General features: G+C 33.9%; 1 protein-coding gene across 1 annotated transcript in view; it reads right to left on the bottom strand.

Annotated features, from left to right (window-relative positions):
- LOC128984430 (E3 ubiquitin-protein ligase TRIM33) overlaps positions 1 to 13,373 on the bottom strand; it is a 40,572-nt gene extending 27,199 nt beyond the window's left edge. The window contains exons 1-6 of the mRNA XM_054403750.1: positions 12,522 to 13,373; positions 7,622 to 7,839; positions 6,031 to 6,156; positions 5,436 to 5,584; positions 4,021 to 4,131; positions 2,457 to 2,651 (exon numbers count right to left, since the gene is read on the bottom strand). Of these exons, the coding sequence (XP_054259725.1) occupies positions 2,457 to 2,651; positions 4,021 to 4,131; positions 5,436 to 5,584; positions 6,031 to 6,156; positions 7,622 to 7,839; positions 12,522 to 12,855 (1,133 nt within the window). The 5' untranslated portion in view covers positions 12,856 to 13,373. The remainder of the gene's footprint in view (positions 1 to 2,456; positions 2,652 to 4,020; positions 4,132 to 5,435; positions 5,585 to 6,030; positions 6,157 to 7,621; positions 7,840 to 12,521) is intronic.
- Between the last annotated feature and the right edge of the window lie 1,398 nt (positions 13,374 to 14,771).

Here is a 14,771-nt window from a genome sequence, read left to right as displayed (position 1 = left end):
AATTATCTGGGTTATTGACTCCACCTTTTTTAAAAATTGGTTTTATTACTGCATATTTCATCTGGTCAGGGAAGATTCCCTCAGTTAGAGATTGGTTGACTAATTTACATAGAGGTTTGGCAATTATGTCTACATTGTCCTTTATGAGGTCTACTGAGATTTCATCCCATCCAACAGACTTCTTATTTTTAATTGAACGTATAACATCTTTTACTTCTTTCATTGTTACACAACTGAAACAAAAAACTGGCAAAGAAGGTGGCAAAACCCTGTCAAGGAAACCAAGGGCATCTTCAACACAAGGCACAATATTTAATGAATTGGATGATTGTAAAAATTTAATATTTAAAACGTTAGCAATTTCAGACCCTGATGTCACTTCCTTGTCGTTAACTATCAAGTTTGGAAAATTCTGACATTTTTCAATGTTGCCAAGCTCCGTTTTTACAATATTCCATGCTGCTTTGGATTTGTCTGTAGCATTGCTTATTTTAAGCCGGTTACTTAATAGTTTAGCTGCCTTACATACAGATTTAAATATTTTCTTATATTTTTTTACATAATCCAAAAATAACGGATCCACAGATGTTTTTGCTAACTGATGTAGTTGTCTCTTATGTATACTAGATGTTTTAATACCCACAGTTATCCAATCATTTTTATTTTTACTATCCCTCCTTAATTTTTGTTGTATATTTCTTAAGGGAAAGGCTTCATTAAACACTCCAACAAACTTAGCATAAAAGTTATTGAAATTCACTTGGAATGTTTTGTTACTGACAAGATTCCAATCTATATTTTGTAAAGAGTGTCTAAATAAACTGCGGTTTCTACTTGAAAAAATTCTTTTAAGAACACCTTTGGCATTTTTATCTGTGTGCTTGTGCTCATTGACAACAGAAGTGATATTAATGAAAAGTGCTCTGTGATCTGAAATCCCTAGTTCTACATTAAGTATTTCATGAAAGGTATGTTGAAAAAAATTGTTTGCTAAAATATTATCGATACAGGTTTTACTGTTACCAGCAATTCTTGTGGGGGTGCAAAAATTGATAACAAATCCATAACAAGTGATGGGGTTAAAAAAATCTGATTTGAGTTGTTGGTGTTTTGTGGAGTCTAATACATCAATATTAAAATCAGCAGAGATAAAAATATGCTTAATTTTTGATTCTTTATACAGCACAGTCAGAAATTGGTCTAGTTTACTTAAAAATAAAGGTACATTACTCCTATCAGGGATCCTGTAAAGAGAAACAATAATCAAGTTTTGCTTTGGAACCTCAATAGAAGAAGATTCAAATACTAAATCCTGATTGAATACCTCCAAATCTTCCCTTTCTTTAAAATCAATATAATCTTTCAATATTATACATGATCCTCCCTTTACATGGTTCTTTCTATAATATGCTGCACCTAATTTATATCCAGGAATGGAGTTCAAAACAAATCCCTGCTCTTCCTTTAACCAATGTTCATTTAGACACAAAAAATTGATTGATGAATTATGTAATAGTATTTTTAAATCGTCTAATTTATCAATAAACCCCCCTTGAATATTCAAGTGAGCCAGCCATGAACTCCCTTTACTTTTGAGACGGCTCAAGCTTAAAAAGTTAACATCTTCTGAAATAATTTCTTTTCTTATTTCATGATTTGTTAGATTTGCAGGGATCTGTTCTGACTCCCCATTGGCCATACCTCCTAAAGTAGTGTTGTATTCTATACTGGATACAATTTTGGTTGTCTTTTCCTTAAAAAATAATGTCCTTTAGGAGAGTCGTTTTAGACATCCTTGGAGTAGATGAAGAAGGCTGAAGAGTGAGTGCATCAAGATGATCTCGTTCGCATGGCTCAATCACGTCCTGGTTGAAGTTTGTTCGCTACGATGGTTCATACTTGGGTTGGTCCATACTTTTTACAATTTATCTCTAAGATCTAGTACTTACTTACTGTTGTGGCTCCGAAAAATCTCAGTTGATTCTTCGCCTTGTGTACCAACCTCTTCCATCCTTCTCTGTCTTCTGCCAAGTTGACATTTGCACCCATTGTCCTAAAGTCGTTCAATACTTGATCAGTCCATCTCAATTTTCGGCCTTCCCAATGGACGTTTACCTCCAGGTGTGGCTTGGCTATGTTCGTTGCCGTTTGCGCTCGGCGTTCGTCCTAGTTTATCTCCTTTGATCCGTGACGGGAGACCGCCAAAAAAGCTAGCGCCCCTGAAGACGAATGTTGGCGATGCGAACTACCCCGAATATACACGAGCACATCGAGTAAACTATCTGATTTCGCATCTTAGTTCGCCTACATTCGGTGATAGTGTACTGCAGGCTTAACAATGAAACTAAAAAACTAGAGTTATAGAATAAATAATAGCAAGATACATGACCTATTTCATTGTATATTTCATCATTCCTCAAATGAATCAAATTTAATACAACTGTAAACATACTAACGTTTTGCTGAAGAGCAGAGCCATGTCGCTGCCTCTGCTCAGAGCCATGTTTACAAAGTCTATACAGTGGTCAGTGAGCGCAGACAGCTGTTCCAAGGCCAACTTCTTCTCATTCAGCGTCTTCTGTTTGCCGTCACACACCTCGTTTAGTCGTACCACCAGCTGTTTGCCTCTCGCGTTGATCGTGTTGGTCAACCTGAGTGGACAACATTAAACTGAGCAACTGATTACACTTGACATGGTTAAGAGGGAAACCCCTGATGTTAATGTGCTTGTTGTACACCTCTCAAGTAAAAAAAAAAATAATTTAATAAAAATGGAAGCCTAAATTTTTTTAGCGAGCCGGGCTCAAGTCAACCTTTGGTAAACCAAATCATCTAACTACAGGTTGTTTGCAAGTCTGAAATTTTCGATCGATTCAAAAATTTTGGTGAAAAACCTTAACCCTTGAGATTTTTTTATACAAAGTATAAGTCTTAATGATTAGTTAAGTTTTTACAAGCCTTATTTCCAGAACGCATTTAGATGTTGTGGTGTGGAGTTAATTCTAAGTACATAAACATAAAAACATTATAACGCAAGGAACTGATTTTGAAATAAATATTATCTCATTTTAGCGAATTTCCCTATAGGGAAGTAGCTATTACCGTAGGTGGCACGGTAAGACCTAGACCTGGGACCGATTTATTTTTTCATTTTGATGTCCCCAGAGGCCAAAAACACCATTCGTTCAAATTTTTATATATGTATATATATATATAGATTTATATATATATATATATACGTCCGTGAACGCGATAACTTGAGTAATTTTGGTCCGATTTTGATGAAATTTGGTTTAAAGGTGTAAAGCGAGATAAACTTGAATGAGTTCGCGAACCAGCATGATCGGACCATGGGAACGGGGCTTTAGGGGGGGTTTTATGGGGTAAAAATTGGTTTTTCTCACTTTTGACCCTCAAAACACAAAATTTCCCAATTTCTTTTTAAACCTTTTTAAAGACCTTAAAAAAACAAATAATTTAGTATATAAAAGTATTTTTGTTCGATTATTAGTAACGGAGAAAATTAAAAAAATTGTAAATTTAAAATTCCCATGTTATTCTTATGGAGAATATTGTCAAATGTTGTAATTTGCTTGTTTATGGATATATTTTGATCAAACTTGGCAAATTTATTTATTTTGTACTAAGCTATCAATATTTTACTCAAAAACACACTTTATTAGGTTTCTTGTAGCAGCAAACCTAGGTACTCATCAAACCTAATGTTATTAAAATATATTTAATTGAAAATCAATTCAGACAAATGGAAATTCGCTTAGTCGGCAGGTTTGCTGCGGCGGGGGTATTATTTTCTTCAAGAGGCAAGATTTTTTTAAATTAATACAGTTGTAGAAAACAAGTAACTTACGACTATTCCAATAATGGATAGAGAATACCATAACTTAAGAGAATCAAACCATTGTGCTTTGTAATGTGGCATTTGCTGTAATAAACATTTCACTCTCGATAATTGAAACAACTTCATGGGATTAATGAAAATACCTTTTGATTGAAACTTACTTGACAACCATTTGAGTGATCTCTTTAACCAGCTGTTTTTTCTTTTCCACAATAAGATTTTGTCTGTCGTCGATCACCTTCATAGCACTCCTCAGCAGAACCCGTTTGTAGCTGAAAATAAGTTTGATTTAGGAAATTAGAATTTTATAATTAGAAAATTAGAATTTTATAATTAGAAAATTAGAATTTTATAATTAGAAAATTGCAGTTTTAATTATTGAACAACATAACCAAACTTGCATTTGCAAACAATTAAAAATAAACAGAATTATTTATGGTATGACATTCAATAAGGTAGTAAGGTAAACCTCTTTGAGGACTGTTTAGTTATTTTAATTACTCTGTTGGCCTACAGAAAGTAGCTTATTTCAATTTCAACCGATATTAAAGACAATAATTTTTTCACTTGCTATAATTTAGGACAAGGGTAAGACGATCAGATGATTTTAACTTGCTCTTAGTTAGGGTCAGTTCTCCATTTTCTCACTACGCACACTAGTGTTTCTCAACAATTTATTGTTAGTTTAAATCCACTGTTTTTACTGTTTAACAATCTAAATGGGGTACAGTTCCGCAGAGAACTTGCAATATATTATCAAATTAATTAACAATATTATCGATTATATATCGGTTTAATATTAATATTGCATCAGATTTAATTTTACCATATGATATAAATAAAAACAATAACAAAAATATTCATAAAGTAGTTTCTTTTTTTAGCCTTAGTTTTACCCTAAATTTGTACAGCTAAAAATGGAAAAATTATACATTTTCAAACTCTATGCGGTAATCATTATCAATAAGTTTTGGTTATCTTGTTTTATTAACGTTGACAAAATTTTGTTTTTGATTGAATAACTTATTGATAAGTTAGTTTCAGTTCACATCAATAAAAACATTAATAGACCTTTAACTTTTACTCAATTTGATGTTTAGTAAATACCACAACAAGATAACAGCAGCAGAGCGTATCTGCGCGTAAATTTAATCACCGCGCGAATTTAACTCTGAGCGTTCAGAGTGTATCTGTTAGTAAATATCAATAAAAACTTAAACAGATCATAACTCAAATCATCCGGGAAAAAAAATGTTAAGCGATTTATCAAAACTAATTATCATCGCTATAAACAGAAAAAGGGATGTTGTAAAAGCTGTAAAAAGCTCAGTTAACTCCACCGCTCAGATGAAGCAGCGCTAACTTGGATTGAAGATCACTGGCTTTGTCTTTGTAACCGAAGGAATGATATTTATGAGTATGGCCTAACTGTTAGCTATATTCGATGATGAAGTACCGTACTAACATAGGCCATCAAGTGTATATTTTCAATTAGAAATAACTGCATAAAGGCTGTATTTTGTAAGGTTAATCATACAAAATAGTTTTAGAATAGTATCAAATTAAAGCACTTTACCTGACTTCTGCTAACAGCCCAGATATCATGTTCCGTGTTTCCTGGGCAATCTCATTGATAAACTTGTACTTGTGGTCTCGATGGTCTGACAGTTGACAGTCTCGGCAAGTCAGCCGATCACACGTCTCACAGAATAAACTTAACCTCTCCTGCAATGTCCAAGGTTATTTAGAATTAATCGAGGCATAGGCCTACTGTTTTTTTTTTTTTTTTTTTTTTTACATAGGCTGGTAACTAAATTATAAATAATTCTGTACTTTTGCAAAGGAATGTTGTTTTCATAAATAAATAAATCCTACATAGGTATTAACTTAAAATTTTATGTTCAATATTTATATAGAATTTTTTTTTACAATTAACACAGATCACTTGGACTCAGTTATCTGAGATTTCATATGGTTTCTATTTGGCACAACGCTATAAATTATAATACACATTGTTTAACAAAGCCAAAAAGTAATCACTATAATAATGTTCAGAGAGCTATTGTTTGCACATGCATTGTGGTAATTAACCAGCTAGGCCTGTGACAACTTGACCTGACAATGTCTACTGCGCTGTATGTTTAGTGACACTACATATTCTTATTCTTTACCTGACGATGAACAGAGCAAAACAGACTCTTGTGCTGAGTCCCGGTTGCAGGGGCATGGTTGTCTGGCTCTCCTTCTTCTTTTGGTTTAATCGTGTGCTCTTTAGTGATCTTAAGCCTTTGGTGAGCCTGCGGGAGATACCGTTATAAAAACTGATATTTTGAAATGTATATGATAGATTACTACAAAAAGTATTAACTAACAGTGACACACACTGTGTCCAATTAGAAATGTCTTAGGCATGTATTGGACAGTATTTATTAGGCAGTATGTATTAACAGTATGTATTAGGCACAGTGTCTTCTAGGCAATGTATTTACTCTATTTAATAATATATATGAAATCAGAAAAAAAGGTTTCCAAAGCAAAATTTCAACAAACAGTAGCGACTCACTATTCTATCATGTTTTGGACTTTGGCAATGCCAAATTACTGAGCACTATCTAAAAGGTTGTTACTGCGAAGGACAGCAGAAGAAATGCCAATAATATATAGAAAGTCAAAGAGGCTATCAATAGGTCATCTTTTTCAACATCCAAACTCAGCAGAATAATCGTAAACTTTACCAAAGGCGCTCAAACTCTGCTGAACGCTCTTAATTCAAGGTTCAAGAACGCTTAAACTCTGTCAAACTTTCCAAAATGTACGCCTATGTTTTTTGTTTTATTCCTACACAAAAATTACCTCCTTAGACTGATACCAGATTAGCCAATTGAATGAGGTGGATTATTGGATGCCGGGTTACCCATAGCCTGTTCAAAAATGTAGGCGGTTTAAGGGTAAGGTTTCCTGGGTTCCCCCAAAACTTTATTTTAGCTTAATCTATATATCATCTGATCAGCTGATGCTTTGTCTGCCAACCACAGTGACAGGAATACCAAAGACACAGCTTATAATGAGTCATATCAAAGTCAAAAACATGAAGAATGCAGACTAAAATCAGCTTCGGTCTTATGAAAAAGAAAAAAAGTCTACATGATTCATATGGAAATGAAGTTTACAACGTAAAGAAGAGTGGTGCAGGAGCAAGTGACGTCTACGACGTTGCTGTATTACCGCTTTTTATCTAAGGGGTGATTTTCAATGCTTTGATACTAGGGAAAAAGACAATTAATGACATTCCTTTCACAAGAATTGAAAAGATTAAAAGAAGCCATAAAATAATGAGTAAAACGTTCCTAAACAAGCTACCACTGAGATTTATCCAACTCCCTTACAACATTTTTAAATATGAAATGTATGAATGGCTTCTTAGAAACTACTTTTTAAAGGTGGGTGATTTTTTTGTTCTACACCTATGACATTACCTCATATCATACCCCAGCCTTGAATGTCAGTCACAACCTTTTTCTAGAAGTATCTCTGGCTTTGCCATTAATTTATTGCATGCTGTGTAAGTTAGTTGTCCTTACCCTTAAATACTTAGCCTATTTATATTTTGTAAAATTTTCACATAGGCCTAGGTATTTATTGTTGATTGAACTTGACTTGCCAGATGTAATTGTTCTAAAAAAAATAACAGCCAAATTTCAAGACAAACATAAGGTAAATTTTTAAATTCTGATTAAATTTCAGACTGGATGATACACTCACCTGTACACAACCATCACAAATGAACTCGGCACATTCCACACACCAGCTGGTGGCTGCAGTTTCTGGACAACTTCCACACTTGAGCTCAGTGAACTTGGACGAATCACCTCCCTCCTCACTGATGGCTGCCAGGTTCTCCACCAAAAAGTGATTTTCAATTATGTTGGGAGTTCTGCATAGAACATGACAGTGCGGACACACCACGGAAGGGCCTTCACCTGAAATATAACATCACATTCTTTGAGATTATTGTGGTCCGCAGTATTAAGTTAGGCCTAATGATGAATAAAAAAAGAGGTTGATCTTTTAGCAAATTTCCCATAGTAGGGAATAAGCTATTACCTTAGTAGCCTACTCATGGTAAGACCTGGACCCGGGACCGATTTGCTTTTTTTGTTTTGAGGTCCCTAGAGGCCAAAAACACCGTCTGTTTAAATTCATATAAAAATAAGTGTGTGTGTTCGTTAGCACAATAACTCAAGCAAAAATAATCAGACTTTGATGACATTTGCTAAAAACGTGTAAACATACATTTATTTGAACAAGTTCGCAAACTAGCATGATTGGACTATCGGAACGGAGGTTGATGGGGTAAAAATAGGGTTAGGCTAGGCTATCCCATTTTTGACCCATAAAACAAAAGAATTTACCATTTCTTTTAAAACAATTTTGTAGAGCTTAAAAAAACAGATAATTTAGTATGTTAAAGTGTTAAAAATCATGTGACTAATGATTTTTTTCAGTTTAAACAGAGAAAATTCAAAAAATTGCAATTTTATAATTTCCTTGTTATTCTTATGGAGAATAAATAAAGAGTTATAGTTGTACTCGCTAAGCTATTGATATTTAGATAGGGAATAAATGTGATATTTTTAACCCTCCGAGTGTCCATAGTTTAGGCCTTAATGTCCGCCTATTTTTGGCGCATTTGCAAGGTTTTATTAAAACGGATCTGAGAAGCTTAAAACAATGTTAATTCTACTGTTCTATATACCATTTTGTTTGGAAAATCATGGGCTTCAATATTACCTATACATAAAACTTAGGAACATTTGTTTCAAAAATTTTTTTTAGGTAAAAAAAAATATTTTTGAAAATTTTCAAAAAAAAATAAGTTTGCGCTCAATGAAATTGTATAAATTATAGGCCTATAAATATTTGAAAATAGCCACTTTGTTCTAAATTTTATGAGGATTACAAATATATAATAATATAAGGAAGTAGATTTGCAAATAAATAAGTTATGGGCAAAAAACAGATTTCAGTACATAGCGTTTAGCTAAGAATGCATAGCCTAACCATAGCTAGGAATCTGGCTGATAATTTACATCAATATCACTACCTACTTCTTCAGGATCATCAACCAGCCCTTCAAAATCACTTAAATCTTCTTATAATGCACCACGTATATCACTACTTTTGATTTTTAACACTAAAACAATGATAAACGTAATAAAACACATCAGTCATCGGTCCGAGGTTAACAAAGCTGTTTACAAATACGCACGTCAGCTGTCTGCTACAATATTTTCGGAACTAAAATGAATAGCGCTTAGAGACAGACCTCCGGAGAAAGCTCTGAATCTAACAAAAAGAACGATACCTAACTTGTCCTAAATCCAGTTCAATCCGATTCAGTCAGTCATAGAGCCTTTGCCGTAAACGATGTTCGTGTGTCGAAAAATCGACAAGTGACACTACACAAAGTGTGTCGTGAGTCGATTTTTCGACAAGTGACGCTCGGAGGGTTAAGACGATATTTTATTGTAAAACCAATCAGGCAAATGGAAATTTGCTTAGTCTGCATTTTTGCTGCGGCGGGGGTATTTATATTTACATTAGCCTGGATCCACATGCGCCTTGGGCCTGAATGTGGAACACATTTTATTGTTATTTATTTTTATCATTTGGGATGGGGATTGGGGACGCTACCGGTACCTATGTGACCTGAATATTAAGGGAAGGCTGAATGTAGAATGGAGTGTGATGCCTTGTGTAGCTTTGTTACGGACTAAGACCAGATGTTTCGTTGGTCAGGACTGCTGGGTCCAGTTTCAAACTATCAAAAGCTAACTTAGCCTATAAACTTTTCTCCGGCGACCTTTTGATTAAGCATAGAGGTGAGCCGATACAGTACTAGAATGAACTAGGTAGGCTACTAAGTTACTGGTACTGATAAAAATAGCTGACAGCTCTGGAGAGTGTCCAGCACAATGTCATACCCAACCTTCTTAATATTCCAACAGTTCTTGGATCTTTACTCACAATTATTGACCTCACTATTCACCACCAACAATCAAACAAAAATAACCCACCCCTAAAACCCAGTTACAACCAACCAAAAACCTCAGTAGGAATATAGCCTATAGGCTATATCCCTATATAACTCACTATATATAACTACTATATATCTATATCTACTATACTATAACTATATAGTATATACTATATAACTATATAGCTACTAAGTAGGCCTATACTGTACAGGGTGTTTTTTTTTTTAAACTTGCATCTTTATTTATGTAAAAACCGCAATAGATAGAAATATGCAGTTTGCGGGAATCATCTATTTACGTAGGGGGCCCAATTGTTTTGAATTCTACGTTACATTCACATTCCCCCCCTTTCCCCCCCCCTGCCCCTAACTTAATTTTTTTTAATGGCAGGGTACCCCTTGTGACATATTAAATAAAAGAGCATGAAAAAATAAAATGTTTGATGAAAAAAAATTGAAAATCGGTTCACAAATTTGCGAGATACTTCCCCCTCCCCCTCCCCGGAACTTAATTTTTTTTTAATAGCAAGGTACCCCTTGTGACATATCAAATGAAAGAGCATGAAAAAAGAAAATTTTTGGTGAAAACAAAATAAAATCGGCTCATGAATTTGTGAGATAATCCCCCCCCTTTTCCCCTACCCATAACTTGTTTTTTAATAGCAAGGTACCCGCCCTTGTGACATATCAAATGAAAAATAAATTTCACCAAACATTTTCTTTTTTCATGCTCTTTCATTTGATATGTCACAAGGGGTATCTTGCTATTAAAAAAAATAAAGTTCCTGGGAGGGGGAGGGGGAATATCTCGCAAATTTATGAACCGATTTTCAATTTTTTTTTCATCAAACATTTTCTTTTTTCATGCTTTTTCATTTGATATGTCACAAGGGGTACCTTGCTATTTAAAAAAATTAAGTTGGTGGCAGGGGGGGAAAGGGGGGGAATGTGAATGTAACGTAGAATTCAAAACAATTGGGCCCATTACGTCAATAGATGATTCCCGCAAATTGCATATTTCTATCTATTGCGGTTTTTACATAAATAAAGATGCAAGTCTAAAAAAAAACACCCTGTATATATCTACTAGCTGAGTACCCGTCCTTCGTACAGGGTTGGTATACAATGCTTATTGTGGTTAAATACTCGTGCTTTGCATTTGCAATGAGAGAGGACACGTTTTGAGAAAATTTGGTTTACTATAATCTACGTTATAACTTACTATAGTATATAGAACATCTACCATAGCCATAATGTTCTACCTCTTCACCTAAACAATAGAAAGAAGTAAAGGTCTCACACTCAGGTTTTTGTTGCTGCTTGGTTCAAATTAGCTGTTGTCATAAATGTTTAAAGAACTAATGGTGCTGCACCCTGTTGGTAAACCGTAAACCGAATAACCTTTTAATTCTATTGAATATCATACAAAGAAATTGTGTACCGGTAGTTGAAACAGCTGGCAAAATTATTTAATTCATTTTAAATATGAATACTCATAAGGTTAACACGGGAAACTTTAAAGCCGCTGGGGCGGAGCCCAAAAGGATTTTTGAAGTAAGAATATGTCTATTTTTTTCATTGTGATTTAGCCTCCGGATAACCAATATTTCAATTGGAATATGTCTATATGTTAATCGGGAATGTGAGCTAACATCATACCAAATTTCAGCACAATCTGACCAGTAGTTAATAAGTGATTGAACTTCAAACAAACAAACAAATAAAAAAACAAACACAAAAACTTTCACATTTATATATTACTTAGTATGCCTATATATGAGTTATAACTAGGCCTACTATATAACACAGTAGTAATATAATAAACGTAAAACATCATCTACCTGCATCACATACACAATAAGTAAACAATACCCTCAAAATCAAGTGCTGAAACACAAGGCCGAATTATAAGACTGTAGGTAAACAATCTTTGCTTAGTAATTTTAGTTAGGGTTGATTTTTGATGGTTGTATACGTGTTCCTTCTGACAAGGTGTCTTTTTTATAGAAATCATAACAAAACAATATAAGAGAGCAAAAATGAAAAATTAACCACTTCTAGGCCTAGGTTACCTACTGTTAACACTGAAATTGTAATACAGCTTAGCTAACAAAGCCCAAACACCATAGCCTAACTTATTTAGAACATCTAGGCTAGGTTAACTTAGCCTATATCACTTATGCAAGTATGTAGGCCTAGGCCTAATTCCATTATAATTAGGCAAACTTCTTTGGATGTTAGCCTTAAGATTAGGTTAGGCCTAGGACTAAATAATAATAGGCTATTTTAAAACTATTAAAACCTGCTAGGGTATCAGAAAATCCATGCAATTGCAGATGCAACTGAATTCAGGTTTCTACATGGAGTCACCATTATCAGGCAATACAAGCACAAGTAACTTAAATGATTCGTAACTTAGTTGTGTTGCGTTTTAAATATTTATTTTTAATGGTATTAAGTTAACTTATCTTAACTTTGATAATCTTCATGTCAAGATCAAAACAAAATGTCCTTACCGCTTGATGACTAGTTTCATCTACAATCGTAACTGATGGATCACCTGATAGCAAGTTAGAAACTTAAATAAACATTTTAGCCTATCTATAAATTTAAAAATAAACTTACCGGAAAGTTCAGCATCTCCTGGAATATGTTCATTGACTTTAGTTGTGATACAATTCCCACACGATGCATGAAGACATTCTAAGAGCTTAGGCTCTTCACTGGCTGAAAGATTAACGTGACAAAATATACATTTAACAGTCGACCAAGGATTAAGTGGCTGTTCATCTCCAGTTGTAGGGCTTGGAGTTACTTCTTCAGAGCCATCTATAGCACTAGCACCATTACTTGTGCTTCCTCTTTCGTCAGCATTAACCTCAGTCTTAATGTTGACTACTGGAAGAGTAACATTATTTACAGTTTCTGGCTGAGCCGGAGCTACAGTATTGGGTTCCATACTGCTGGCAGACACACTGCACTAACTATGGTAAAATATCCATGCTGATAACTTTTAGGCCTATCAATTCTAATATAGGCTATGCCACCTCAATAGAACACCAGATTGACACACAGGTTAAAAACATTACCAATAGTGGTAGGTACAATCTTAAGGGTTTATGTCTCCCAAGATTAAAAATCACACTTCCAGTAAATTTTAAAGTTTAAATTGACGGGATCTTCTATTATGAAATGTACACAATGTTGATATCACTGAAAACCCTTATGTGGAAAAGGGTTGTTCCACTTGATTCGATTTCAAGCCATTGCTTTTCTCTTGAACCGCACGATACTTCCACAAGAGTCTAAGAGGTCCAACAAAAATAATAACTCAATCTCAAAGCTAATGTTGAATTATATCTCACAAATTGAATGTAATACGACCCATAGGGTTACTTAAATGTAACTTCTTTTATTCTCAATCTGACAAATCACCGCCAAAAGACAGCAGAAAACTATATCCACACAATTGTTGCCAGCCCGATGAACGGGTGATTATTCTTTTGTTAATTTACTTTAGAATAGAATTGGTTTTATTACCAACCTAACAAAGTAATAATACACCACTAGCATTGAGTTTTAATTCCAAAATAATACATATAATAATACAATTACAATATAATATCATAGACTAACCAACACAAGTAGACTTCTCATCCCATTGTAAATTTTGAAGCACGTTTTTCGTGTCTAGTTCATGTAAGAGACACAAAGGCGCTAGTATCGATGAAACTTTGTTTCCGTTATTTTAGGGTTAATTTCTTGATTTGTGCTTTACTGTTTGGTTATATAACTAGGGGACAAGTTATTGTTTATGATTAGATCGTATTATTTGGTTAAACGAGGTTTTAAATGGCTGTAATAACGGGAAACAAATTGTAAACAAAACACGACCTCTACATAAACCGTACATGAACTAACCATAAAATTGTCTTCAGCTGTTCCATAAGGATGAGAAATCTACTTAGGGAGTATGTTTTATCTATGATAATATTTAGTGGAGTGCATTTACTCCCACTGAATATTGACTAAAGCAAAACCTTTTTTAATAACCTTTAGTGAAATGTTTTATAATACTTAATTATGCGTTGATGTAGTATTTTGACTTGTTCATTACTGGTAATCGAGCAAATAAAAATATTGAAACTTATTGTAAAATTAACTATTAGATAACATGTCATTATAAAAAACAAACAGTATCAGCAATCTGGCACGTACTTTTTCACCCATTAGCTTGTGAACAACATCCATCGGGTATGTGGTGGGAGCAACTATGATATATTTTTATAGGGGAAAATATGTCAAAAGCTATTAAATTTAGAACCGTAACAGCATAGATAAAACAAAACATACTCCTTGAGAGGAGTATGTTTTATCTATGGTAATAGTTTAAGCAGTGGGGTCTGGGGAGTCCAGAAATAACTTTGTGACGTATTAACTACCCGAGTTATAAATCTTTTAATAAAAATATATTTCTAAAAAGTTCAATTTAATATTGTTCTGAGGTTTGTAGCTGGTCTTTAACTCGTCTGATTTTAATGATCAAGAGCTCAAATGAAAGCCCTTACATTACTGAATATTTTAAGCCTAGAACGAACTACAAGCGTCAATAAGAACTGGAGATATAAGAAAAATAGTTTTAAAAAATTATCAAACTACGAAACGTCCATAAGAAGTGTATGGTGGAGAGTTGTCGTTTGAATATATCTTCTAAACGAATAAAGATATTTAAAAACGGATTTTGGCATTGAAATCAGTGTAAAAATGTAGTTGGTAATGATGTGTCACAACACTATCATTACATTGAAAAAAATTATCTATGTCCAATATGGCGGATCCAAGATGGCGGCCAAAAACATTTTCCCTATCAAAATG

Source organism: Macrosteles quadrilineatus, unplaced genomic scaffold (genome assembly GCF_028750875.1).
Source record: "Macrosteles quadrilineatus isolate MER2022 unplaced genomic scaffold, UCM_ALF_1.0 Scaffold_2__2_contigs__length_208266976, whole genome shotgun sequence".
Taxonomy (NCBI): Eukaryota; Metazoa; Arthropoda; class Insecta; order Hemiptera; family Cicadellidae; genus Macrosteles; species Macrosteles quadrilineatus.
This window is presented reverse-complemented; position numbering and strand designations above follow the sequence as displayed.